Source organism: Amphiprion ocellaris, chromosome 10, assembly GCF_022539595.1.
Source record: "Amphiprion ocellaris isolate individual 3 ecotype Okinawa chromosome 10, ASM2253959v1, whole genome shotgun sequence".
NCBI classification, from domain to species: domain Eukaryota; kingdom Metazoa; phylum Chordata; class Actinopteri; family Pomacentridae; genus Amphiprion; species Amphiprion ocellaris.
Window position 1 is genome coordinate 28798460 of NC_072775.1, and position 26123 is coordinate 28824582.

General features: G+C 38.1%; 2 protein-coding genes across 3 annotated transcripts; both read left to right on the plus strand.

The window, feature by feature from the left end:
- Positions 1–2925: 2925 nt before the first annotated feature.
- On the plus strand, positions 2926–21407 carry si:dkeyp-68b7.12 (rho GTPase-activating protein 30). Of its 2 annotated transcripts, none has more exons than XM_023264769.3 (14): positions 2926–3014; positions 3569–3958; positions 6891–6993; positions 7120–7264; positions 8848–8930; positions 10591–10698; positions 10932–11050; positions 11132–11306; positions 11964–12061; positions 12610–12681; positions 14302–15042; positions 16259–16467; positions 17708–18312; positions 19516–21407. In XM_023264769.3, the coding sequence occupies exons 2-14, from the start codon at positions 3871–3873 to the stop codon at positions 20759–20761; spliced, it is 3792 nt and encodes a 1263-aa protein (XP_023120537.2). In that variant the 5' UTR covers positions 2926–3014; positions 3569–3870; the 3' UTR covers positions 20762–21407. The 2 variants fall into 2 exon arrangements, with proteins under 2 accessions (XP_023120537.2, XP_023120538.2); XM_023264770.3 differs by having other exon boundaries at positions 19519–21407.
- A 2392-nt stretch (positions 21408–23799) lies between these two features.
- Positions 23800–25819, plus strand: LOC118469921 (gastrula zinc finger protein XlCGF52.1-like). Its single transcript, XM_035945735.2, has 2 exons — positions 23800–24180; positions 24682–25819. The coding sequence occupies exons 1-2, from the start codon at positions 23913–23915 to the stop codon at positions 25602–25604; spliced, it is 1191 nt and encodes a 396-aa protein (XP_035801628.2). The 5' UTR covers positions 23800–23912; the 3' UTR covers positions 25605–25819.
- The last annotated feature ends 304 nt before the right edge of the window (positions 25820–26123 follow it).

Below are 26123 nucleotides of genomic sequence, written 5' to 3' on the forward strand. Positions count from 1 at the left end.
CCGTTTTTCTCAGTCACTTTGGTGCATTTCTCAGATCAGAATTTAAATTCTTAAAACTGCTTTTTCAATCTTCACATCATTTTGTCACTTGTGCACATAAAAAAAAGCAATTTATCATTTCTTCGAACAAGTTGCATATGCTTTGGTACATCCATGCAAATGATTCTGTACAATTCTCTGCTGTTTCCTACATTATCAGTAGCTGATGTCATGTTGAACAAAATGTATTATGATGTGTCTCTGTTGAATAGTCTCACCCCCCACAGCATTTAGCATTAGTTCATCACATAAGTCTTTACATGCAAAATGGTTGAACAAGTTGTCATAATATCTCAAGGATATTTCTATACAATTCTATACATATACACCAATTCCAGACAGATTTAGAAAAAAAGTCTAGTGGAAATTGGGCTTTTTTTCTAAATCTGTCCTGAATTGGTAAATTGCTCCCAGATGAATCTTGACTTTCTTTAACAAAGGGAAATGTGTGAAGGGTTAGGGTTTTCTGAAATCTCTCACAGATGCAGGAGAAGATATTCGTGATGTGGATGAGAATTTGTGGCCCAACAGACAGGAACGTCAGGAGGTGTAGGAAGACTGCACTGTAATTCCTACAGCACTGCATGTACAGTTTTCCAAAGGAGATTGTCCTAATGTTCACATTTGTTTTTTTCTTTGTGCTATGCAGTGCTGTTTTCCTTTCTGTATCGCAATGACGTCGTCTGTCAATAAATTAAAATATCAACAGTAACAGCGTAAATGTGAATCTTGTCCGGTCTCTTGCAATCAATCTCCCACATACACTAAGGTGTAGCTTACAATTTACAATAATTGTCATCAAAACTTTAGCCATAGTTTACATCAGAACATCCCTCCAGAGAACACTGTTATAATGACAACATGACTAAACAATTTGACTGTCTTATCCACACACAATGACACAAGGACTTGTTCATTGACACAGATATTTACTTTTGAGAGATGAACTAAGGATTTTTAGCAAGAGACTGGCTTTTGCAGGTAATCCATGGTGTTTTGCTATTTGTAAGAATTGCTTTGGGAAATGCACTTATTGTTTTGCAAATGTCAAGGATGATTCGAGAAATGAACCAAAGCGACTGAGAAAAGCTGTAAGCAGAGAAACAAATAGACAAGATGTCTATAAGAAGTACAAGGTACAATAAATTCTGCCACAGTGCATATAAAAATCAAAAACCATTCCTGGCCACCATCTGACATGCCAAACTCACTTCCATGACAATATTGTTTGTTAAAGCAGTCTCTTTGTGTCATGATAGATAGATAGATAGATAGATAGATAGATAGATAGATAGATAGATAGATAGATAGATAGATAGATAGATAGATAGATAGATAGATAGATAGATAGATAGATAGATAGATAGATAGATAGATAGATCGATAGATTAAACTTATATTGAGCCCACAGCAAAGACATTTTCGGTGTTACAGCAACAAATAGAAAAACAGTACACCGCTCCCAGTGCTCCTGCAGCACTTTGTATGTCATAAACAACTGTCAAAACGTGACTTGGTGCTCTGATGAATTAAAGGTAAAATAGATACTTTGTTCACCATTAAAAGCAACAAACACTCCCTTTTACTGCTATTTACTGATTGGGTGATGGCTGTGGTGACAGGTCAAATTTTGTGCACAGAAAACTAAAGATCAGGGCTCATTATCATTTAGGAAAATGCCAGTTATTTAATGCAGTCTGTGTTGACACTGAACACTTTTAAAGTGGTGTTCAATGACCACATAGAGCATTTTTTTCTTCACTTTTAAGCAAACAAGTAAAGCAATGCTTTCTACACTGTTTTCAACATTCCACAGTGTAAAAACATGGCATCCTGACAGTTTGTAACCTGCATTTTAGGACATTTTTTAACAAACACATTTGAAAAGTGACGTTAAATAATATTTCTGCTCTTATCCGATGTGTAAATCAAGGAACTGTCGGTACTTTGATTTGAAATCTTAAAAACTCATCTCTTACTGTGAAAGCCTCACAAACTTCAACAGCAGTTTTCTCTTGGAAACTCTTTACAATGACAATCTGTTTAATAACATTGTAGTGAAAAAATAGTATGGACATAAAATACCACACAGAGCCATAATATCCTAAACAGTACCGGCAAATATCATAAACTACAACTACACTATAAGATTTCATCATTATTTCACATTATATTACATTTTGCACACATGCCACAGCAAGATATTCTGCATTTACTGATAACTGCAAAATGGCACTTTGTGATGGTATGTGTGGTATTAACTATTCTGATCTTTTCCAGTTGGTGTTGTATGCAAGTGTTTGTGGTCATTAATGTACTTTGTGGCACTTTTTGTCTTTCTTAGCAGCACTTTGTGAGACTGTTGGTAGTTTGTCGTGTATTTATGAACTCTGTGTTTCTATGTACTAATACTGTGGAACTTTGGTGTCATTTGTAGTCTGTTCCAGTGATTGTGATACAGTGGAACAGTATTAAATTGTTATCTGAGGTCTTTTGGTTTAATTTGTGAGTCATGGCATTTCTGAGTAGTTAATAGCACGACATGCTGTGGTATTAAAGACTGTGGCAGTTTGTGGTGTTTTGTGGTACTTTGATGGTACTTGCAGAGACTCTATGAGGTACTTTAGTTTGTAATGATGTTGCAATGATGCAAAACAGATAGAACAGACAGAGAAATTGGGTTAAATTGGTTAAATTGTCCACATACAAATGCACTTCTTCCTACCAGGTGACTAAATCATACAGAGGTTGGACTTTACAGAAACAAACACAGCAGATAGAGGGAAATAGATGCACTGTGCTGATACACTGAACTGATTTCCCTACTCAATCGGCAGAGGCGGAGAAACTGTGGGCCACAAACAGAGAGAAAGCACAAGAGAAGGAGCGACACTCAGGAAGTTAACAGGGGAAGTTTAGCGGTTTCTTGCGTCATCATTTTTATGCTGCTACTTGTGTGCCGATGCTGAGTGAAGGTAGGAACTCTGGGCGTTTTAACTTGTTTATTTCCTCATGTTCCCAAATTTAAACTCTTTCCTAAAAAGTGAGCAGGTCAGGAGGTAGTGGCGGTGTAGAAGGAGAGCAGAGGCAGGTGTCAGGAGGATGCAGAGGGTGTGGAGAGAGTGTTTGAATGTCTGTGCGCTGTATGTTCAACGGTGCTTGACTTCCGCTGCAGTGACAATGGGGCCGCAATGGCCGTGACATGCGGCCAGGCTGCAGTAACCAAGACTGTAACGAATGCAGGCCTCATGCAGGAGCTGAGATTGGAGGCTTAGGTGGCTCCAGGAGCTTGGGGAAGCTTTATAGCGAGACTGGAGTGAAGCATTCAGGGGCTCATTTCACTCAATAGGAGAAGTACAGCAGCAAGGGTGTGGCCTTTCATTCGAAAATAAATTGAGTGCATCAGGGGAAGTGGAGAGTCACATATGCACGCTGAGGATTCAGAGCAGTTTGTTTGGTTTTTAGGGAGATTGATTGTTGTCTGAAACTGCTATTTGCACAAACACAACCTCGTATTCTGCTTTTGCAGGGTGGAAGACAAACCAAAATATGTCCTAATGCTGCAGCTTTTACATGTTGACTCCAAAGCAACGCGGCTCACAAAGGAAACAACTTGCACCCAACAACATGCACTGAAGCAAAGGAAGCAGCAGCAGCAGCAGCAGCAGCAGTAGCAGTAGCAGCACAGTCAAATCTCTGAAATGTGCAGCGTCTCTACAAAGTCACATTAACTGAGTTGGGCAACACATCCATTGCAGACAGCCAGACACAGACACATAGACACAGAGCAGGTTGGTCTGAATGTGAAGTGGAAACAGAACACAGGAAGAGATGCGAAGAGTTCGACGAAAAGGAGGGAATAAAGAGAAGGTGTTTGGATGTGACCTGCTGGAGCACCTGACTGTCTCTTCGCAAGAGAGTAAGTGAATCACAATGTATTCTATCCTGTTCATTCTACAGACATACTGCAGTGATGGTTTCCTTTACTGCAGGTATGATAACTTACACCATCCTGTTCAGATAAAGTAACTATATATGGGCAACAGTGTTATCTAACTGTGGACATCTGCATAATTGTGCAATGTAAAAGAAACCAAATGTGCAAACCTATTAATACATGTCATAATTAATGTGGTAGATTAGATGAGACTGGACATGTATTGGTGAACATAAAAATACAGATTATATCCTCTCAAAAGTTACTTTACAGTTGGCATAAGACTCATTCAGAAGTAATAATAGAGCTATTTTATAGTTATTAATTGGGCAGAATATGTCTCACGTTTTAGAGCTGTTTGGTTTCTCATTTTGCAGTGAAATCTTGACATGAAACCAAGAAAAAATGCCCATGTTCAGTTATATTTTCACTACAACTCAGACCACACAGTTTTAACCAGAGCAGGCTTTGACACATTCTTGAAAGAAGTAACTCCTGGTCATTTTACTGTATAATTTTACCATTATGTGCACATGCTGTTAGTCTTAGGATTTCATTAACAGTCCTTCTTGTCACTTCAAATCACTTGTAGGTGGAGTTTGCTAATCTAGTCACGGAATCTGACACTTTTTGTCAAGATGGGTTAGAAGGATGGTACATCTGGCACAAGGAAACTATGTTAATAGCTACCTGAATACACACATTATTTCTCCAGAATGGCTAGGTTAGGCTGAATTTAGTTTTTTGCATTAGATAGAAACAAGACTAAGGATCTACAGCCTGCTAGCACATTTGCACGACTTTTAGACACAGTGGTGCTTTGAGCTAAATGCTAGCACGCCCATGATAAACAGGTAGAATATTTGCAATGTTTACAGTCATAGTTTGGTGTTTTAGTATGCTAACATGTTAATTAGCAATGAACACAAAGTACAGCTGAAGCTGATGGGACTGCCATTATGTTTTGAGCTACATGATCAAATTTCACCATTCTGTTGATTACATTTTTACCTGATGATGAAGCAAGATAAAAAGTCTGATAATCCCAGCAGTATTACCAGTGATGGAAAAAAGTATTTAGGCATTTTACTCAAGCCAACACACTACGGCATTACAGGTGTAGTGGAGCAGAAAGCACAATATTTCCCTCTAAAATGCAGTGGAGGTGAAGAATAAAGTAACATCAAATGGAAATACTCAAGTAAAGGTACTTCAAAATTGTACTAAAGCATATTGAATAACTGTATTTAGTTACTTTCCATTACTGGTTATTACAATTCATCCTGAGTGTAACATGGATATCTATGCTAGTTCATCCCCTAGTTGTTTAGAGTTTTTACTCATATGTAGAAAAGTGGATAAGATTCATCCTCTGTGGACCTTGAAATTTTCTGGCAATCCACCAAAGACCAATAAATAAATTTTTCAATTCAATTCAATTCAATTCAATTGTATTTATGTAGCGCCAATTACAGTCAAATTGTCTCGAGACGCTTTACAGAACCCATATGCCATCAATGTAATATCTTGGCTAAAAAAGAAAAGAAAAGAATATATATTAGAGAATGTTCAAATTACACACTAGTTGACAGTATATGAAGGCGGTATAAATATTTCTTTTTCTTCAAAATAATTTTAACTCAGTTACTCATGCTGCTGCACACGTGATGATTTGGTAATACACATTTGTTGTACATGTTATGTAATGCTATGTCTGGTAGTGATCTACAGTGATCTGGAGTTTCATAACTCAGGTGCTGGGTAACAATAATCTGTACAAATGGACCAAAAGTCCCCTCACGCTGCTATTTTGTTATGTGATAATGACAAAAATACAACAGCCACAAATTAGATTCCAAGTTGCTTCATATGCATTCAATCAACCCTTATTTCAACTTCAAATACATTGAGGTACGGAGGCTCCATTTACAATTTATCTTTATCTGAGTAATAAATAAATTGTGAGCAAGTTAACAGTGAGCAGGTATGTTTTGTTTTCACAAAAACATAACATACACTGCCATTCAAAACTTTGGGGTCACCCAGACAATTTCATGTTTTCCATGAAAACTCACACTTTTATTCATGTGCTAATATAACTGCACAAGGGTTTTCTAATCATCAGTTAGTCTTTCAACACCATTAGCTAACACAATGTACCATTGGAACACAGAAGTGATGGTTGCTGGAAATGTTCCTCTGTACCTCTATGGAGATATTCCATTAAAAATCAGCCGTTTCCAGCTAGAATAGTCATTTACCACATTAACAATGTCTAGACTGTATTTGCAATTAATTTAATGTTATCTTCACTGAAAACAAAGCCTTTCTTTAAAAAAATAAGGACTTTTCTAAGTGACCCCAAACTTTTGAACGGTAGTGTACATGTTTCGATCATAAATGGTACACACTGAAACATAAAGATGACAATGAATATCTATGTTCATATTCAAAGATTATAAATGTGACACATACTATTTTCTGTTGTTACTCCGCCAATGAATGCGGCGGAGTTATGTGATGAATGGCGTACGTTCACATGTCTGTTTGTCTGTCTCTGTCTGTTCTCAACGAAAAATGGACAAACGGATTTGGATGAAATTTTCAGGGAAGGTCAGAAATGACACAAGGACCAACTGATAAGATTTTGGTAGTGATGCGGCTTATAGTCTGGATCCACGGATTTGTTAAAGATTTCTGTATCATTGTGAGATAGCAGCACGGCGTCACTGTATCTATGACTACAAATGAACACTACGTCAGCTGCCTGCTGACGATCACATGATTGCAATCCTACTAAAAATCCACCACTGCTAACTTATCAGAAATCATACGACTGAGCAGCCTTAGCAGAGTGCTGCGCTCTCTGAGTGCTTTTCTTATTATTTATGCTATTGCTACTCTTCTCCCACAGTTCCTCTGGTGTTGCGATGCTGCAGTGAGTTTGTGGAGCAGAATGGGATTGTGGATGGAATCTACAGGCTGTCTGGAGTGTCGTCCAACATTCAGAAGCTCAGGTTAGCCGTGTGCTGCCGTTTGAACACGTATCTGTACAAGTACAACAAGCTGCACCGAAGTTTTGGTCAGAATTTTGTGTAATGTTAATGCACTCTGTAGTGAATCTGTGTTTGCATTAAAACCAGGGGTGAGTTTGAGAGCGATGGGAGTCCAGACCTGAACAAGGATGTGTACCTGCAGGACATCCACTGTGTCAGCTCTCTGTGCAAAGCTTATTTCAGAGAACTGCCAAACCCTCTGCTCACATACCAGCTGTACGACAAGTTTGCTGTAAGTATCTACACTGCAAAAACAGTATGTCCTCATAGATTTAGATTACCCTTTGAAAATAGACAAGCCTGGTCTTTACAGTTTTTCTCGATCGCTTTCGTACATTTCTTGAATCATCCTTGACATTTGCAAAACAGGAAGTGCATTTCTCAAAACAATTCGTACAAATAGCAAAACACCATGGATTACCTGCAAAAGCCAGTCTCTTGCTCAAAATCCTTAGTTCATCTCTCAAAAGGAAATATCTGTGTCAATGAACATATCAATGACATCAGAATGACAAGTCCTTGTGTCATTGTGTGGATAAGACAGTCAGATTGCTTAGTCATGTTGTCATTATAACATTGTACTCTGGAGGGATGTTCTGATGTAAACTATGGATAAAGTTTTGATGACAATTATTGTAAACTGTAAGTTACACCTTAGTGTATGTGGGAGATTGAGAGAGATTGGGCAAGATTTACATTTACGCTTTTACTGTTTGTATTGTAATTTGTTGACAGACCGCATTATTGTGATACAAAAAGGAAAACAGAGCTGCACAGGACAAATAAAAAAAACAAAAAAACTAAAGTAGAAATGTGAACATAGGACAATCTCCTTAGGGAAAACTGTACATGCAGTGCTGTAGGAATTACAGTGCAGTCTTCCTGCACCTCCTTGACGTTCCTGTCTGTTGGGCCACAAATTCTCATCCACATCATGAATATCTTCTCTTGTGTCTTTGAGTGATTTCAGAAAACCCTAACCCTTCACACATTTCCCTTTGTTAGAGAAAGTCAAGATTCACCTTGGAGCAATTTACCAGACAGATTTTTTTTTTTAAAAGTCTAATGGAAATGCATAAAAACATCCTTGACATATTACGACAATTTGTTCAACCATTTTGCATGTAAAGACATATGCAATGAACTAATGCCTAAATATTGTGGGAGGTGAGACTATTCAACAGAGACCAATTATAATACATGTTGATCAACATGACATAAGCAATTGATAATGTAGGCAGAGAATTGTACAGAATCATTTGCATGGATGTACCAAAGCATTTGAAACTTGTTCAAAGAAACAAGAAACTGCTTTTTTAATGTGCACAAGTGACACAATGATGTGCAGATTGAACAAGTAGTTTTGAGAATTTTAATTCTGATCTGAGAAATGAACCAAAGCAACTGAGAAAAACTATAAGATTAGAGCAGCCCTCTTTTTGCAATGAAAACATGAATGGAAAACATATATGCTGTAATGTCTAGAGCTGAAACAAGAAAAAATTGTCAAAATCTTCTGATTCCAGCTTCTTAAATGTGAATATTTTATGGTTTTGTTACTCCTCTATGATAGCTAACTGAATATCTTTGGGTTGTGGACAAAATAATTAATATGAGGACATAATCTTGGACTTGTTTGACACTTTTAACAATTTTATTACATTTTACATACCAAATAAGTAATTGATTCACAGAAAATATGATTCACAATAAAAAAAAAAAGTTGGTTGTTGTCCAAATAATGCCATAGATGAAACTGGAATGAGACCCTAACTTATTTTACAAAGAAAACCATGATACCTCGTGTTCCTACAGGAAGCTGTGGCCATCCAGCTGGAAGAGGAGAGGCTAGTAAAGATCCGAGATGTGCTGAAAGAACTACCAGCACCACATTACAGGTAGTCCTTTGAGTGTCTCTTCTACTCATATAAAACACCTTTTCCAATTAAATCTACATAAAAAAAACCTGTATTTTCTTCCTTGAAGCAGGTAATAGTCATTATTTCCTTGCAGTTGAACCATCCAAAAAAGATTTGGAAATTAAGGATTACTTTGGGTAACCACATCCATAGATAAGAACATCAGACCCCCATTTGGCCAAAGAAACCTGTATAATGTGATTTAGGTTGATGAATAAGTTTTAATTTTGACTCACTGATTTGTTCTCTAGTTATTTAACGTATCTGTAAATCATTTTTTTTTCTATGCCAGTATGTCAAATGACAATGATAAACAACCTGGTTAGATGTATGTAAACACTGCAATGAAATGGATAACGGTTTACTTGTTGTGATTAACTGTAACTTCACTGTATTAATTCACTCCCATCACCATCATAGTGGTTTACTGGGGCAATAGGCATCCCTTGTTTGCAAAAAAGCTTTAAAAACTCTCTGTGCAGAGACTGTAGCAGAACTTGTGCCAACAAACATCAGTTAGAAACAGTTTACAACAAGCTGGTCAACACGGTGTACAATTAAACAGTCACAGAAAGATATTTCCTTTAGGAGTTGGTAGAGACCAAAAATAGAGCTAAAAAGAGTCACTATTGACTAGAAATACTACTCCGCTGTTGTTTTGTTACTTATAGATATGCAAATACACAACTGTTTGCTAATAAGTATGCCAGTTTAACCCTCTGAAACCCAAAACCTGCCAATGGATTTGAAAGGTACATTTTCACTAATAAATAAATAAAATAACAGTCAACATAATAGGAAGAATCATCAGATTTTCTGCTTTCAAACAGTCATTGAAGTACTCAACTGCGACATGCTGATCCTTCAGAGAAATGTTTCACTTTATTCTTCATGTTTTATTTCAAATTCACCAAAAATAAACCCTTTGCACCAAATCCAAGTAGAAAATATAAAAATCTGCAGTCCCTGGTGCAACTGTGAAGCCATTAGTGACTCAGCTGTGCCCAACAGTCATGTGACAAAAAATCTGAGCGTTTTCAGGTTGAACTACAGGCAGTGTTATATTTTATTTATTTATTTATCTATTTTTTTTTATTCATTTATTTGATCGGGGAACATAGAACATATCTGATGTATTACATATAAAGTGTGTAGCATTAAGCTAAGATAAAACAGAATAAGGAGAGACTGAGAGGTAAAGTAAATATATTTGATTCATAAAATAAATGCAGCATGGCTCAAAATTGGTATACAGAAGAGCACGTTGTTGGAAGGTACATTCAGCATGGTGAAACATCTTTCTAGAGTTGATGTGCAGAGTAATGTGAAGAACACTGAGTTTATAGAGGTTGTAAAAATATAAATAAAAAATATAACTAACATGTGGATTCCAGTACTGTTAATAACTGTAGGCACATGTTGTTGATTTTTGGATTTTTTTCAACTTTTAACTTTGTGTTTTGTTTTTTTATTATTATTATTTATGCCATTATAATTTTGTTATACTGCAAAAAACACATCTTTGAGTTCCCTCTACTCCTAGCCATTATTGTGCTGTTTCCATAGAGGTGTAGGACTCTGCTGATTTTTGACAGGAGAAAAAAACATCCAGAAATCTTGTGATATATTTGTTCGTCAGGACTCTGCAGTTTCTGATGCATCATCTCGTCAAAATGGCTTCATATTCCTCAGAGACCAACATGCACGCCAGAAACCTGGCCATCGTCTGGGCTCCCAACCTGCTCAGGTGTGTTTATATCACTTTCAGAAAGACACTACCTGCTTTAACCCTGCAAGAAAATACAGCAGGCATAAACCTGATTACATTCTGTGTAATTTAACAACCAATAGGCTCAAAACAGTAAACTCCAAGTTTTCCATTTTCCTTATTCCACCTTCAGTGTTCTTTCTATTCATTCATCTGTTCACTCTTCCTTCTTCAAATAATCAACAAACCGATCCATCAACCCGTATATAAAGGTCGAAGGACATTGAGGCATCTGGATTTAATGGCACAGCAGCCTTCATGGAGGTCAGGGTTCAGTCCATTGTGGTGGAGTTCATCCTCACACATGTTCCTCAGCTGTTTCCTGAACAAGGTCGCAACACAAACATCACACACATCACACCACCACAAACAAAAATCTACCTCGACTTCACCTCTTTGTTCTCCCTTTCAGGTGTATCAAACGAGAGGAGGAAGTCCCTCCCTTCGCCGTCAGCCATGCCCAATCAGAATGAAATCTTCTTCAGGTCCAGTCACACTCAGCCGGTTGCCAACTTCGGCAACATCAGCCCAGGAGATGGTCCACTTCCTATTAGACCCTACCACGCTATCATCGAAGGCACAGACAAGTGAGCACAACATCCATTTGTCATCACTGTGCATTACACTCCAGATGGTTATTTACCTTGTTTAAGTATCACGCATGCACTTAGAGATGGTTAAACTGCTGTCAGACCAATTCAAGTGTCTTTTGTTCAAGTTTAAGTCATGTTTAAAATGTGCATTGAAATTATAACATGATTACTGTATATTACAAAACAAGTTTCTGAGTGGGCTGCACAGTAGTGTAGTGGTTAGCACTTTCGCCTTGCAGCAAGAAGGTCCCTGGTTCGCGTCCCGGCTTTCCCGGGATCTTTCTGCATGGAGTTTGCATGTTCTCCCTGTGCATGCGTGGGTTCTCTCCGGGTACTCCGGCTTCCTCCCACAGTCCAAAAATATGCTGAGGTTAATTGATCATTCTAAATTGCCCGTAGGTGTGAATGTGTGAGTGCTTGTTTGTCTTTGTATGTAGCCCTGCGACAGACTGGCGACCTGTCTAGGGTGTCCCCTGCCTTCGCCCGAGTCAGCTGGGATAGACTCCAGCACCCCCGCGACCCTAGTGAGGATTAAGCGGTGTATAGATAATGGATGGATGGAAGTTTCTGAGTTTCCTAATTCAAATTTCTATGTGTTTTTATTATGAATGTAACATGTTCCTGTAAATGTCTGTATCTCACTCTCATCAGGAGGAAAGGATCTCTCAAAGGCAGGAAGTGGATGTCCATCTTCAACATCGGAGGACGATTTCATGACCCCCGGAGGAGACACAAACACTCAGCCAAAGGTACAAAACCCTCACATGGACATGAAGTAATCAGTCCATAGACTGTCATCCTTTGTTGTCATTTTGTTAATTTTGTTGTGTTTACTAATTACTCAGTGTTTTATGGAATAGCACAAATAGTTAAAATTGTATAAATGATCCAGAAATGAAGATTTGTCACTCTTTTGGCAGAAGAGAAGGTGATGCTCTGTTATTGAACTCTGGATTTTGAATGTGGGGGTAGTAATCAAAGTTAGACATTTGATTTGGAAACAAATTATTGGCTGCTGTTTTAGACGGGATGTTTTAATATATATATCTATGTATGTAAATATCTATATCTATCTATCTATCTATCTATCTATCTATCTATCTATCTATCTATCTATCTATCTATCTATCTATCTATCTATCTATCTATCTATCTATCTATCTATCTATCTATCTATCTATCTATCTATCTATCATCTATCTCTATATATAGATAGATATATATATCTTTCTCCCTATAGATAGATAGATAGATAGAGAGATAGATTTTTTAAAAAGGCATTTTCTTATTTTTTCAGAAAAAGAAACTCATTCTTTGAGATCCGCAAGAAGCATGGACTCCCTCAACACCCCATCATTTCCAGCTGAAGGTAGCCTCTTCTCAGATATTTTAAATGCTGATTTTGTGAATCTTTTTAAAATGAATTGATATTTAATTCTACACTCTACACTTTATCCCTAAAGCAGTTTTAGCCAGTGTCATACTGGGTATAATTTATATAGGCAGAATATTTGTTTATCAAATGGTCATAAATTAAAGAAAATAAGTCTCTGATTTATGACTAGTTGATAAACAGAATTAGTCTATGCATTTTTCTCAGATTTATGACTTTTTGTTTATCAAATAGTCATAAATCTGAGAAACATTCATAGATGTCTGTCAAATAAGGCAAACAGACTTGTTTACTGTACACTGTAAAAAAAACTGTAACTTTACAGAATTTTCTTTGTTTTTTAACGGATTTCCCCCCCATATTTTGAAACATACAAAATATCAATAAATTTTCAAGAGTAGGCCATGAATGTCTAAATAAAATATCACTGAAAACCTTTAACTGGGAAGAAACCTAAAATTTCCCTCCTTTTTTGAGAAAATATATATTTTTTGACACAAAAAGACTGTGAAAATACATTTGCAAATTGATTGACATTTCACAAATATTTCCTATTTATTTAACACAAATGAAACAGTTAAATTTATGCATAATACTGTAAAAATGCTATAATGTCCCTGTAATGTTATATATTAAAGGTGCAACATTTATCCCTTTTAAGAGAACAAATTATGGAACATTTTTCTGTTAAATATTTTCAAGATGATAACAAAGAAAGGATGTTCTCAATGCAACATTCAGAAATTGTTTCCCAGATGCAGTCGAGAACTCAGATGACATAATGTTTTTTGAAAGATATTTTTATGGTAACTTGTGGAATGTTCCTTCATAACATAGAAAATCACCAAGATCTCAAATGAACATCCAAACAAATGGTTTCCAAATGTTATCGGGGCTTCAGATGACATGTGATTTTTATTCAGGGCGTTTTAAAATATTCCTGTAATGTGACGTTTGAAAGATGGAACATTTTGCCATTTTGTCAAGGGAACATATTATAGGACCTTTGTTCTATAAAACATTTCCACTATTATAACAAAGAAAGGATGTTGTCAATGTTACATTTAGAAAACGTTTTCAAAGATGTCTCAGATGATGGAGCGTTCTTAATGACACATTCCTGTACTGTGATTTATTTTAAAAATGGAACATTCTGCCTGCAATGTTCTGAGGATGTTTGGGAATGTTAGGATCTATAAAACGTTCCCACAACGTTCCACGTGTTAGCAAAGGAAGGACATCCTGATTGCAACAAGTTTTGCACAACAGCAGAATAGTTTTGTCACCAAATATTTTTAGAATGTGTTTAGTTGTCCTATCTTTAGGAGGAACATTCTTTGAGCTAAAAGAAAACTTCCAGCTGAAAACATTAGCAGAAAATTTGCAGAACATTTTTGGGATTAAAAAAAAAAGATCCTGCTGCGTATCAACTGTAGAAATATCCATGATTAAATAAAAGAATTACCTGACTTAAGTGCACTAAGAGAAATTATTTGAAGGACAGATTCTCGAAACAGTTTTTGTTAACATACAAATTGTTCTTCTACATAAACTGAACTGTTTTGTCCCAGATCTTATTCATCTGTTATATTCCAGGTTCCAGGCGTTCTGCACAGCGTCCTCCTCCTACCAACATGTCTGCCATCACCACTCCACCTCCTCAGTCCGGTTCAGATGTCTCGGTGCCTTCCGGTGCAATAGGTGGCAGTGAATATGCTGTGACGTATCGTAGAGGAACAGGTTTAGTGAGTGGCGGCGCAGGAACTCAGGGAACCTACACAGCTCTCGACCCAGAAGGTTTAGGGATCATAGGAAATGAGGGCGTCCAGTCCAGATCCCCAGGACTCTCCACTAAAGTCGGCCGAAGAGCAGCCATGCACATCACAGGGCCCACTATGGTCACTGTTCCACTACATATCACCTCCAACCTGGCGTTAGGGGTCCTGCAGGGGGGCGGCAGCGACAGGGTCATCCACAGGGGAAGAGATAAGGATGGAGGAGACAAGGTGGAGGGTAAGGAGGCAGGAGAGAAGGTGGAAAAGAAGGAAAGCAGAAGGATGGAAGAGAAGGTGGAGGAAGGTAGGAAGGAAGAGGAGAAGAGTCAAAGTAGCAAAGGAGCAGTGGTTGTGGAGGGGAAAACAGAGGCAGTGGGTGGTGCTGATGAGGAAAAAGGTGGAGGAGTAGAAGACAAAGGAGACGAGGAGGTGAAAGGAGATTGTAGATCCAAGCAGGAGGAGCTGATGGGAGCTCGAAGTTTGTCCAGAGAGCAGCGAAACAAAAGCATCAACTCCAACACTGAGGGAAGTAATGCAGACGATGACAACGGCGAATACATGGGTAAGTACGCCTGCTTTTATCCATCTGAGCCATTTCAACATCTAAATGATACTTTGATACACAGAGATGATTTTAGGATTTTAATTAACTATCGGGGGTACTTCAGTAAATAAATTGAATCATTAATCATCTATCAGTCTCAAAAATAACTTTTAAAAAAATTATTTCAGCATTAAAAAAAATATAATGATGAAAACTAGATATCCATTTGAGAACAATCAATACAAGTTTTTAATCAGATCAAAAAAAATATTTCACTCATATTGTTCCCCATTCTGTTCAGGTCATCTTATACTTTCCTCTTCATTCATGGCCCTTTTCTGAAGCATTCTTGGGGGGGAAAAAAATTTAAATCTGGCAGCAAGAGTGCCAGAAAAATATATTGAAAACTGTAACATTCAAAACTGAACATAACAGCAAATATCTGCAAAATATTTATATTTTTTTAGGTGATTCTAATACAGAAAGTGTGTAATTTTATAGTGAGACATTGTAAAAGAACACATTACTATTTGTAAAAATGCTGTTTTCTGAAGTGAACATTAGTTAAAGTTTTAACCTTTTTTTCAGCCAATATGTAAATTGATACTTTTTTTTCTGTGATTAGTGACTATTTATTTTACGTAATTCAACAAAATAGGCAAATTCTGTCAAATATTTGTTTTCAATCCTTAATATACATACATTTTCTTTCAAATAATAGCAAATATCTGTAAAATAATTCTTTGTTTCTGATTCAAATACAGTAAAAGTATCATTTTCCAGTCAAATGCTAGAAAAGAATCACTTACTATTTGTGAAAATAATTACAGGTTTTTGATGTGGACATCAGTTTTTGCCTGTTTTTGCAGTTAGCATGGAATGTACTGTTATTTTTCTGTGATTTTACTAGCTTATTCTTATCTGGAATTTAATTAGATAGCGAAAACGTAAAATAACAGTAAATTGAGCAAGAAATTACAGTTACAAACTAAAAAAAAAAAGATTTTTTTACAGTGTATATTATGTAATATTGTCGGATCTTGGTCTTTGTATTTAAAGTTGTCCAGTAAATGTGTAATCTTAATATTATTTCTCTATTAGAAAGCACTTTGGGGCAGTGTCTGTTGTTTTAAATCTGCTGTATATGTAAATCACATGGACTTGATTCATTCTTTTGCAAGCACAGTGCACCAAATCAACTCTAACTCAAATCGAAACTCTGTTACACTCATAGAAATGAAAGGGGTGGACCTGGCTGAGCTTCAGGCTGCAGTGACTCAACACAGAGACGACGGCGTATTTGATGCTTCAGACATCCTGAACTCAGTGGAGGTGCAGGCGTACGACCACGAGCTGTCTGGCTATGTTCAAGATAACTTTGAATTCCTGGACCAAATGGACTGCAGTGTCCTGGACCATATGGACTGCAGTGTGTCCTATCAGGTGTGTGGTGTTTTGTCTGTAGAAATAAGGTTTTAGGGTTGCAAATATGGATAAAATATAGTAAGTTTGCAGAAGAAAATAGAGACTTTTTCACGTTTAATTGTCACTTTAATTGACTTTGAGCCAGGAGTAAACAGGAATAAGAATACACTGTAGGGGCAAACTTTGCACCTCTAAATGAAAATACCAAGAAAGGTACTCAACAGATATATCTATATATATCTATAGCTATATCTATATATATCTATTTATCCATCTATATATATATATATATATATATATATATATATATATATATATATATATGTAAATATACATATATATATACATGTCTTAAACCTGCATTCTTTCTAACGGGCAGCAGGGGGCGACTCCTCTGGTTGTGCAATTGTACAGAGGTCTATGAGAAAACGATCCTATTTGTAACTTGACTTGTTGCCTCAGTGAACATTTCCCTCATGACTTTCTGGTCTTAATCACTAGTTTCACATCCCCTTCAATACAGCATGATGTTCATTTTGTTAATTATATTCCTATGTAAAGTTAAATAGATGATAAAGCAGTGTATGTATTAGCATCACCATAATAATGTGCGTAATGACCTCAGGTTCTCAGTCAGATTAACCCTGACTGGTTACATTTGGTTTCCAAAAAGCAAGATGTCGACGGGAAAACATGACTTTTATGGAAAGATTATATGGAATGCTATGTAGTAGATAAAAATTATGTTACACCTCTAGGTGGAAATATCAAAACTTCACGATAGCAGATTGCACTGTATTCTACTTCCCTTTCTTTCTATAGCTTCTACCATACACTGTATGTAAAAGCTGGATGAAAAATGAAGCCAATGCAGAAATCTCTTACACTTGCATTCTTCTGGTTGTACGATTTACAGGAGTCTATGAGACAACGACCCTATTTCTCACTTGATTTGTTACCTCAGTGAACATTTCCCTCATGACTTTCTGGTCTTAATCATTAGTTTCACACCCTCTTCAGTACAGCATGGTCTTCATTTTGTTAATTATAGTCCCGTGTAGAGTTAAATAGATGATAAAGTAGTGTATGTATTAGTATCACCATAATAATGCGCATAATGCCCATTGGTTCCACAATTAGATTAACCCTTGCTGGTTACATTTGGTTTCCAAAGAGGAAATGTTGATGAGAAAATGTGGCTTTTACATAGAAATATAACTTTTTTGCACCCTGTTTCTCGTGTCTTTTTACCTGCCAGGTGAATGAGTTCTCCGTTGAACCTCCCGGACACTCGGACGATGAGTATGAAGTCATGGAACAAGCTCAGCCTTCCCATCACCCCACAGAGCTTCAGCCAAGTCCCGAACCACTCAACCAGACCGAGCTAAATCCACTCAGGCCACTCAGCCTCGACATCCCCAGTCGACACACTAAATCCCTCAGCTTGCCGTACATGACCTCACCAATCCACGGGCCAGAGGAGTCTTGCTCTGAGGATGAGGATAATGCAGAGGATGACTTTGGTGATAATGATTACACCAGCGATGACGACGACAATGACGATGACGAGAACATGTTTATTAAAAGCCTTCCACCTAATTTCTTTTTAAGCACTCTGGTCGGGTTTGACCCAGATACTGAAGCACAGCACAGTTCCACTCTTGATCCTGAACATTACTTTCAGAGCTCGGAGGAAAGAGACTGTCAGTCATTGAACCCTGAACTCTCTGCATGTAAAGAAACGGCTACTAGTGATCAAACAGAAGTGAAACCAGGAGAAGATGAAGATGAAGTGGAAGAGATAACAAAAAAAGAAGAGGAAGTTCACCAGGGACAAGACCAGCAGGGAGACGATATGCAGAGGTGAGAACTGACTTTAGATTGGAATACATAACACAAACTTAGTTCATAACATTAACTATAATTACGTTCATTTCTGTCACAGGCTTTGGTTACCACAGGATACAATTTTAAAGCTGCTTTAATCATTAATTTAAATTGGCAGAGGGTCAGACAACTACATTTTAGGTTAAAGTTCTTAATTGAATCCCTTTAGCATCTCGCGGTTCAGTGCTTTGACGTTACAGCTTTACAGTAGTTTCTCATTAGCAATTTGCAGCAGCAACAAGCAGCTTTATCAGCAAAAAGAAAATGATAATCTCATCAATAACTGCCCAGACATATGAAATAACCAGCTGGTGAAACATTTAGCAGCTAAAGATTCAAGTGACTCTTTCAGGAGTTGGTGGAAACCAACCAGAGCTAAAAGAAGAGTGAATGATGAATAAAGATTTATCAGGATGTCAAAATTATCTAGAATGAATGATAAAGTTGCTCTGTATGTGGTGGATGCCTAATTAGCAAATGGCTTCTTTCTCCTGGTCAACAGGGGGCAGCTCTTCTCGTAGTGTAATTGTATAGAGGTCTATGAGAAAATGATGCTACTTCTCACTTCAGCAAACTTTATCCTGATGAGTGCATGGTCTCAATCACTAGTTTCACATCCTCTTCAATACAACATGATGTTCATTTTGTACAGCATGGTTCCATTTAGAGTCTACTTTTACTTTTAGATGATAAAACAGAGTATTGGATGCTGAATCAGATCCATTCCTTGCACAGTATGTCTGGTTTCAAAAACAAGATGTTGACGGACAAACTCAAGGCTTCAAAACGGTAGTCCACAAACCAGTTGGTGAGGTCTCAGACACTACATCCACATATACAGTCTCTGGACAGTTCCAAATGAAAATGAATTGTCTTTTTAATTAATGCCATTAGAATAATCTTACCATTCCTATAATCAAACTTCACCAATAGTGACATTGAATTTAAATTAAAGTTATTTTCTTTTAAATTACTGAGAAATCTAAAAAGGAAGACCTGTGTATTTCACTAAATAGTCCATTGAAAATGACATTAGATAAACAGTGTCTCCAAAACTGAAACTGAAATACCCATAATGCAAAAAAAAAAAAAAACTTCAACCAGTTGGTTTAAATTTACATGTTCTTCTTTGTGCCCACTTTGTATACTGTAGATGACCTTTTTGTCATTTATCTTTAGCAGAGCAACAGAGGAGCAGCTGAGCAGCATGACAGATGCTGAAAGTGAAAAATCTCCCGCCATTTTAGAGGCATCACCACCCTGCTGTGAAGATCTTCCACCGCCAAGCGACGAGAGCAACGATGAATCAAGCTCTGTGGCCGGCATCAAAGTCGAGGAGGAGAAGGAGGAGGTTGAAATTTCACAGACAGAAATGGTTTCATTAGAGGTTTCCAGAGACTTTTCTGAAATGACGTCCAGCAGCTGTGTTAGAGAGGAGAGATGCTGTAGGGAGGCAGACAAAGAAACAGATGACATGTACCAAGAGTTTCCTCTGGAAACAAAAAAAATACATGAGATTGTGCAGGAGAAACCTGTTGAGGGAACAGCTGACACAAAACACAAAGAGCAGAAAAGTGCAATCTTTGGGACAAACAGTGACATTTGGGAGGAACTTGAGGAGGTTATATGTGAAGTGATAGAGGACGAGGAAAGTGAGCAATGTGAGGAGGAGGGTGGTGCTGGATGGGCGGATGTGGTCAAAGATGGAGAGGAGGGAGAGCAGACGGCAAAGGTTTCAGGTGAAAAGATGGTGGAAGTTAAAGAAGGAGAGAGAAACAAGACAGAAGTTAGAATAGAAGTAGAGAAGGAGAGTGAGCTGGCAGACCCTGAGGAAGACGAGACTTGCTTTCCAAAGAAACGAGAGTTAGAAGAAGCAACCGAAGAGAAGCAAGGCTCCATTGAAGAAGCACAGCAGCATGACGGAGAAGAAGTGGTTACAAAACATCCACAAAAAGAGAACCATGACAAAGAGCAACACAGAACACTGCTGATTCCAGATAAACAGCTAAAGGAGGTCAGATCTGATACAATAAGAGAGAGCAGAAAGTGTGAAAAAAGTGGCCTGGGAGGCGTCGGAAGGCAGCTAGTCGTCTCCAAACAGCCCAGAGTTTACCAAATCAAAGCAGTGCCAGTGGTGCCTCCGAAGCCTCAGCACTGCAAGATCACGGCGCTGACGATCCGACAACAGCAGCAGCGAGAGAAGAGAGAAAACGCCCAGAGAGTCCCGGCAGAGCAGGACAAAGACGAAAACGAGAAACCAACGCTCCGAGGAGGCGACCGGGAGCGACGGAGGGACGAAGTCACCGCTAGCAGAAACAGCCCCCTCAGCATGTGTTTTGATGAGGCCGTCGCCATAGCAACTATGAGGCGGGAAAAAGAGCGAGTGCGAGAAGGTGAACTAGATGCAGATGGGTTGGGGAAGTGAAGCAAATGTTTCTGTACAATATATGAATTAAAACAGATGTTTCTGTACAAACTATGTAGCATAAAAAGCTGTATTTTCTTATGCTGGATGAAAGTTTAGTTTCAATACAACAACAGTGTCGCTCGTCTAATGCAGCTGAATGGTTAGGTGTTTAGAAAACTAGTAGTTTTTCAAAGTATGTTTGGGAGAAAGGATTTTTTTCCCCTTTGTTAGACAGTCAAATAGGACAAAGAGGTGTTGACTGATATGCAACAGAGGTTCCCCATTGGATAAATGAATGAAATTAATATATAGAAGCAAATAATGAAGTGGAATTTAAAGAGAAATGCTGCTCCAGCATGACAAACCACCTTATATACTGCAATTTTCAAAATCTAAACTTGTATGAAATCTGTAAAATCAAACATCCTATTTTTTGAAAAGTCAATTTAGATCTAGATTTTTTATAATTTTGCCCTAAATACAGAGCAAATTGCAGCAGTCATCTAATTATAGAATACTTTCTAATTATAAAGAGAATATGTATAAGAACCGTTTATCTTTAAAGTATATGGTTAGAAGATAATGAATGAAATGTATCATTTTGATGAATATAATGCCTGCAGGAGTTTTTTGGATTGTGTGAATAAAAACATTTTCAAGACAATATCGGTCTTTTATTGTTTTTCTTCCCCAACTCATCTTTAATCTTTATATTTATTAATTTAGACGTCATGGTAGCAATAAGGCTATTGTAGCATAATAAACATATGCAATATGGCTGAAGCATCCATTTCATTTATATATTATTATATGATATTGCTTTGTCTGTCAAAGCACTGTAACCCTTAAAAGCTGTTGGCTCACCTCTCCGGGGTTGTGGGTCGGCGGGTTACAATTTTGTAATGTTATTATATTTTGCTGTCTCCCGTGTTAATACATCACAATGGCAGGACAGTTTTCAGTCGGATTTTATTTCAGCTCCGCACAACAACTTCGACTGCGTTCTCACTCTCGGTGCCTCGATTTAAAAAGGTCGTATCAGAAACAACAAGAACTTGGAACCAACATCTGGGACACCGAGGATGGCATTAAGGAATCACACACAAAAAAAGAACTATCACATAATTCAAATAATCTACAATCTTGGACAATTTATGCCAGCCAAGAACAGCGGTTGAACAGCTTCCACCTCCACTGTATCAGGCGCATGCTGCACATCAAGTGGCAAGACAAGGTCACCAACAATGAGGTACTCCGACTGGCCAAGATGTGCAGCATCCAGACACTGCTTACGCGACGCAGACTTAGATGGCTGGGTCATGTGAACAGGATGCCAGATGGCCGTATTCCCAAGGACCTACTCTACGGTGAACTGGCTCAAGGCAAGAGGAAGATCGGCAGACCCTATCTCCGGTACAAGGACGTCTGTAAAAGGGACATGAAGCACACCAGCATTGACGTGGACACCTGGGAGCTTCTAGCTCCAGTCCGGCCGGTCTGGAGACAGACAGTCCAGCAAGGAATCAAGCTGGCTGAACAACGGAGAAGGGAGAACAATGAGGAAAGGCCACAGAGAAGGAAAGGACGTTTGACCTAGGCACACACCATCGTCTCTCGAGACGGATGGAGCCTACTAAGTAATAAGTAAAATGCAAATGAACATAACCATACATAAATTCAATGCTACAGCACTTTATAATTTTTAGTCGTAAAAGTTCTGTAGAATCGTTATTATTGTGGCTGTTATTATTATTATTATTATTATTATTATTATTATTATTATTATTATTATTACTGTTAGTAGTAGTAGTAGTAGTAGTAGTAGAAATAATAGTAGTAGGAATGGTGTTAGTAGTAGTAGTGGTATAGTACAGTCCTAGTTTGTAAGACAAAGGCAGTTTTAATACAATATCTGCACTGTTTATGTACTTTTAAAATAAAATTCCATGTTTGTTAGTAAATATTTTCTTCTGAACAAAAGTCTCACAACTAAAAATAAAACCTTGTTAGACGTTAGTTAATTAAGCACTTTTAAGCATTTTTCAGATTTTGCTCCATGACTGTTTCTACATATTTTCTTGTTACTGAAAATCCCACTACAACTTAAACTAAAATCTGACAAAGATTTTTAATTTGCATTTATTAGATGCCAGTTAATTAAGCACTGTACTCTAGACCACCTTCTGTTGATCTCTACTGTATTTTGCATTTTCTGAATTTCACTATATAAACTCTTGTGCTATAGGAATGAAGTTATTATTATTATTACTATTGTTGTTGTTGTTTGTTAGTATTAGCATTGTTTGTTTTTTATATATCTATATATATATATATATATACATGCACACACACACACACACATACATGTATAATAGAAAATAATCTTTAAAAATATATAAAACTGATGTATTTCTACAACAGTGGGTTTTGCAGGGTTAAAATTGTTCGCTAAGAAAGAGGGCAGGGAACATCATCAGAGACCCTGCACACCCTGGATACAAACTGTTCTCCCCCCTCTCCTCTGGCAGGTGCTACAGAGCCCTGTACACAAAAACCACCAGACACAATAAAAGCTTCTTCCCCACTGCCATCACCCTGATAAACAGCTGAGCCATTCCTACTAAACTGTACAATAGATAGTATTCCAATTGACATGTACAGTATTTTTTTTGCACCATGTACAGCATTGTCTGCTTTTTGCACTGCATCATGCAAATATCATTTGCACTACTGTATTTATACCAATTATCATTTTTGCACTGCTGTCTTTATATATTTCTTTCTAGCTGTAAATTTCTGTATATATTGAGTTATATTTAATTTTATTACTACAATTTTTTTCCTCCCTGTTCCTCTTTCTATAGTTTATTATTATTATTATTATTATTCCATATTCCTTGAGTGACACCAACAGCCGAAACCAAATTCCTTGTATGTTGTGTACGTACTTGTTCATTAAAGCTGATTCTGATTCTAAAATCTAACAACTAAACTCTGACGGAGATATTTTAATGCGCGTTTATTTGACGGTTTACGGCCATCGCCTGCTAAAGTCCCGGATGTAAATCCAAACACAGCAACTGGACGGAAACTGTCTTCCTGCTGAAGCTCCAGATGGCTATGAAGACTGACGTTTTTTTCTCCTGACTTTCTGGCTCTGCTCCTCGGCATGTCTTTCTCCTCCTCCTTCGGCTCGCAGCTCGCAGCCATCCTGGACGTTCTGGTCAAAGCAGCGGTGGCAGAAATCACGAAGCTGGTGGACGACGAGAGCGTCTCTCTGCAGCTGGAAGTGTGTCAGAGGGACGCTGAGATCCAGGAGCTCCGTAGGACTCTGGAGCTGATGGAGGCTGAACTCTGCAAAGAAGCGTTCACGATCCGAGAGACGGAGGAGAGACAGGAGGAGCTACCAGCAGCTGAGAACCAGGTCCTCCTGAGAGGTGACAAAGTAAACTGGCTCCTACATCCGAGTGGGCCACAGTGGACTCCATTGAAAAGCTCTCAAATTCAGGATTAAATTGCTTCTACACAAAGTTTCATGCTTGTTAGAGAATAAGTTAGCACCTTTAACGAGTCAGGACGATCTCTATTTCATTGAAAATATAGTTTACATAGCTGAACATCATCAGGCACTTAGTCTTTTTTAGTTTTTATTTTTCTTTCCAAACCTGCAGTTTTACAGTTTGGTAATATTGTGAGGAGTGACACTAGAAGGTGTTTGTAGCAAAATATGTGCTGATTTCTTCATCGAGGCCAACAGCAAAACTTTAAAATGAACAGGGAGTAGGTGCTGAAAGTTATATGAATGACTGTAATCTTGATAATTTTGGCAGCAGCATTTTGAACCAATTGGAGGGGACGAAGGGAAGCACAACTATCACCTGTGTAGATCCTCAAAAGATGAGAAGTTTTGAACATTTTTTGCATGTTTTGTCTTTCAGTTGCAGACATAAAAGAAGATGAGGACACAAGCGCTGTGTACCCTGAATCCAAAACTGCTGATTCACTCTGCAAGACCCCAAATGAAACCGATGAGAACTTCAGGCCAGCGGTGAAACAGGAGCCAGCGGATGAACTTATAACCACAGAAACAACAGACAACACAGTGGCAGCGGACATTAGCTTTGAAGGAGGAAAGCGAGACGACTCGACATGGCTTCTTCCTGCTTGTAGCGTTTCTGAGAACATCTCTGTTGCCACACAGCAGCAAATACAGACTTGCCCCTCTCGTGCTGAGCGATATTCTGCTCACCGTAACATTGACAGTTTGTGCAATTCTTCATCAACTGCAGCAGAGGATGTCGTAGATAACTACTTAAGTGTGCCAATAAAAGTAGAAGTAGAGGTTCGACCCAAGTGTATGGGAAACAACACGTCTGAATCGGCTCATAATGAACAGTTTGAACATGTTTTAGAACAGGTCGGATCGTCTTTACCCCCTCCTTCTGCTCAGGCATCCACAGCTGGTATGTTAGCATCGAACTCTGAAACGAATGTGTGGAGAGCAAATCAAAAAGTCTTTACCTGCTATTTGTGCAACAAGGGCTTCCCCTGTCTGTCTCAGCTGGAGGAGCACAGGTCGACCCACCAGACTGTCAAACCATTCAGGTGCCTCCAATGCGGTAAATCTTTCGCCCACAAGGTCCGGCAGCAGACGCACCAGAGAGTCCACACGGGGGAGAGGCCGTTCAGCTGCACAATCTGCGGCAAGATGTTCTCGAGGCAGGACAACTGCGTGAGACACGAGCGGTTCCACAGCGGGCAGAAACCCCACAGCTGTCGGCTGTGCGGTAAAAGCTTCACGGGGCTGAGGAACCTCAAACTACATCAAGATATTCACCTGCAGGGGAGAGAGGGGAGATAGCACTCAGTTGCTGCAGCTGTAAGAGTTAGAATATTTTGCACAAATCTTGATCTTGCCAGTGAGCTTTGACAGTTGTATTACACTGAATGTCACAGTGAAATGTGTTTTCATTAGCATTTCTGGGGACATAGATGCTGGCAGTGTCACTGTGTGAAGAAAATGTGACTGTTATGTTTATCTGTTTGTTTTCTCCAACATACTTATTAAAGCAAGTTCAAGACAATTGGGATGCAGTCAGCATATTTCTTTCTTTTCCTCCAGAAACATTCAAAAACCCAGTATAGCTTCTCTCTATAAACAACCCTCCCAGACCAACAAACTGACCTCTTAGTTTAAAGACAAGAATCAAAGTGCCACAGCGGAAAACTCACAAAGATAAAATACAATAACTAAATAAAAAATAAGCGTGAAAAAAATAAAAGCACATTTGAGAATAGTATCAAAAATAATAAAAGTACAAAATGATGAGACATACAAAAAACAAAAACGGAGAGGCACAAGAGGAAAGGATGCTTGGGA

What these genes read in the sequence shown, in the direction of transcription:
- si:dkeyp-68b7.12 (XM_023264769.3), top strand. Translation starts at nt 3,871, where the DNA reads ATGCGAAGAGTTCGACGAAAAGGAGGGAATAAAGAGAAGGTGTTTGGA. An exon ending in GACTGTCTCTTCGCAAGAGA is followed by an intron (nt 3,959 to 6,890) that starts GTAAGTGAATCA and finishes CTTCTCCCACAG; the next exon opens with TTCCTCTGGTGTTGCGATGC. An exon ending in TGACAACGGCGAATACATGG is followed by an intron (nt 15,043 to 16,258) that starts GTAAGTACGCCT and finishes TTACACTCATAG; the next exon opens with AAATGAAAGGGGTGGACCTG.
- LOC118469921 (XM_035945735.2), top strand. Translation starts at nt 23,913, where the DNA reads ATGTCTTTCTCCTCCTCCTTCGGCTCGCAGCTCGCAGCCATCCTGGAC. An exon ending in GAACCAGGTCCTCCTGAGAG is followed by an intron (nt 24,181 to 24,681) that starts GTGACAAAGTAA and finishes TTTGTCTTTCAG; the next exon opens with TTGCAGACATAAAAGAAGAT.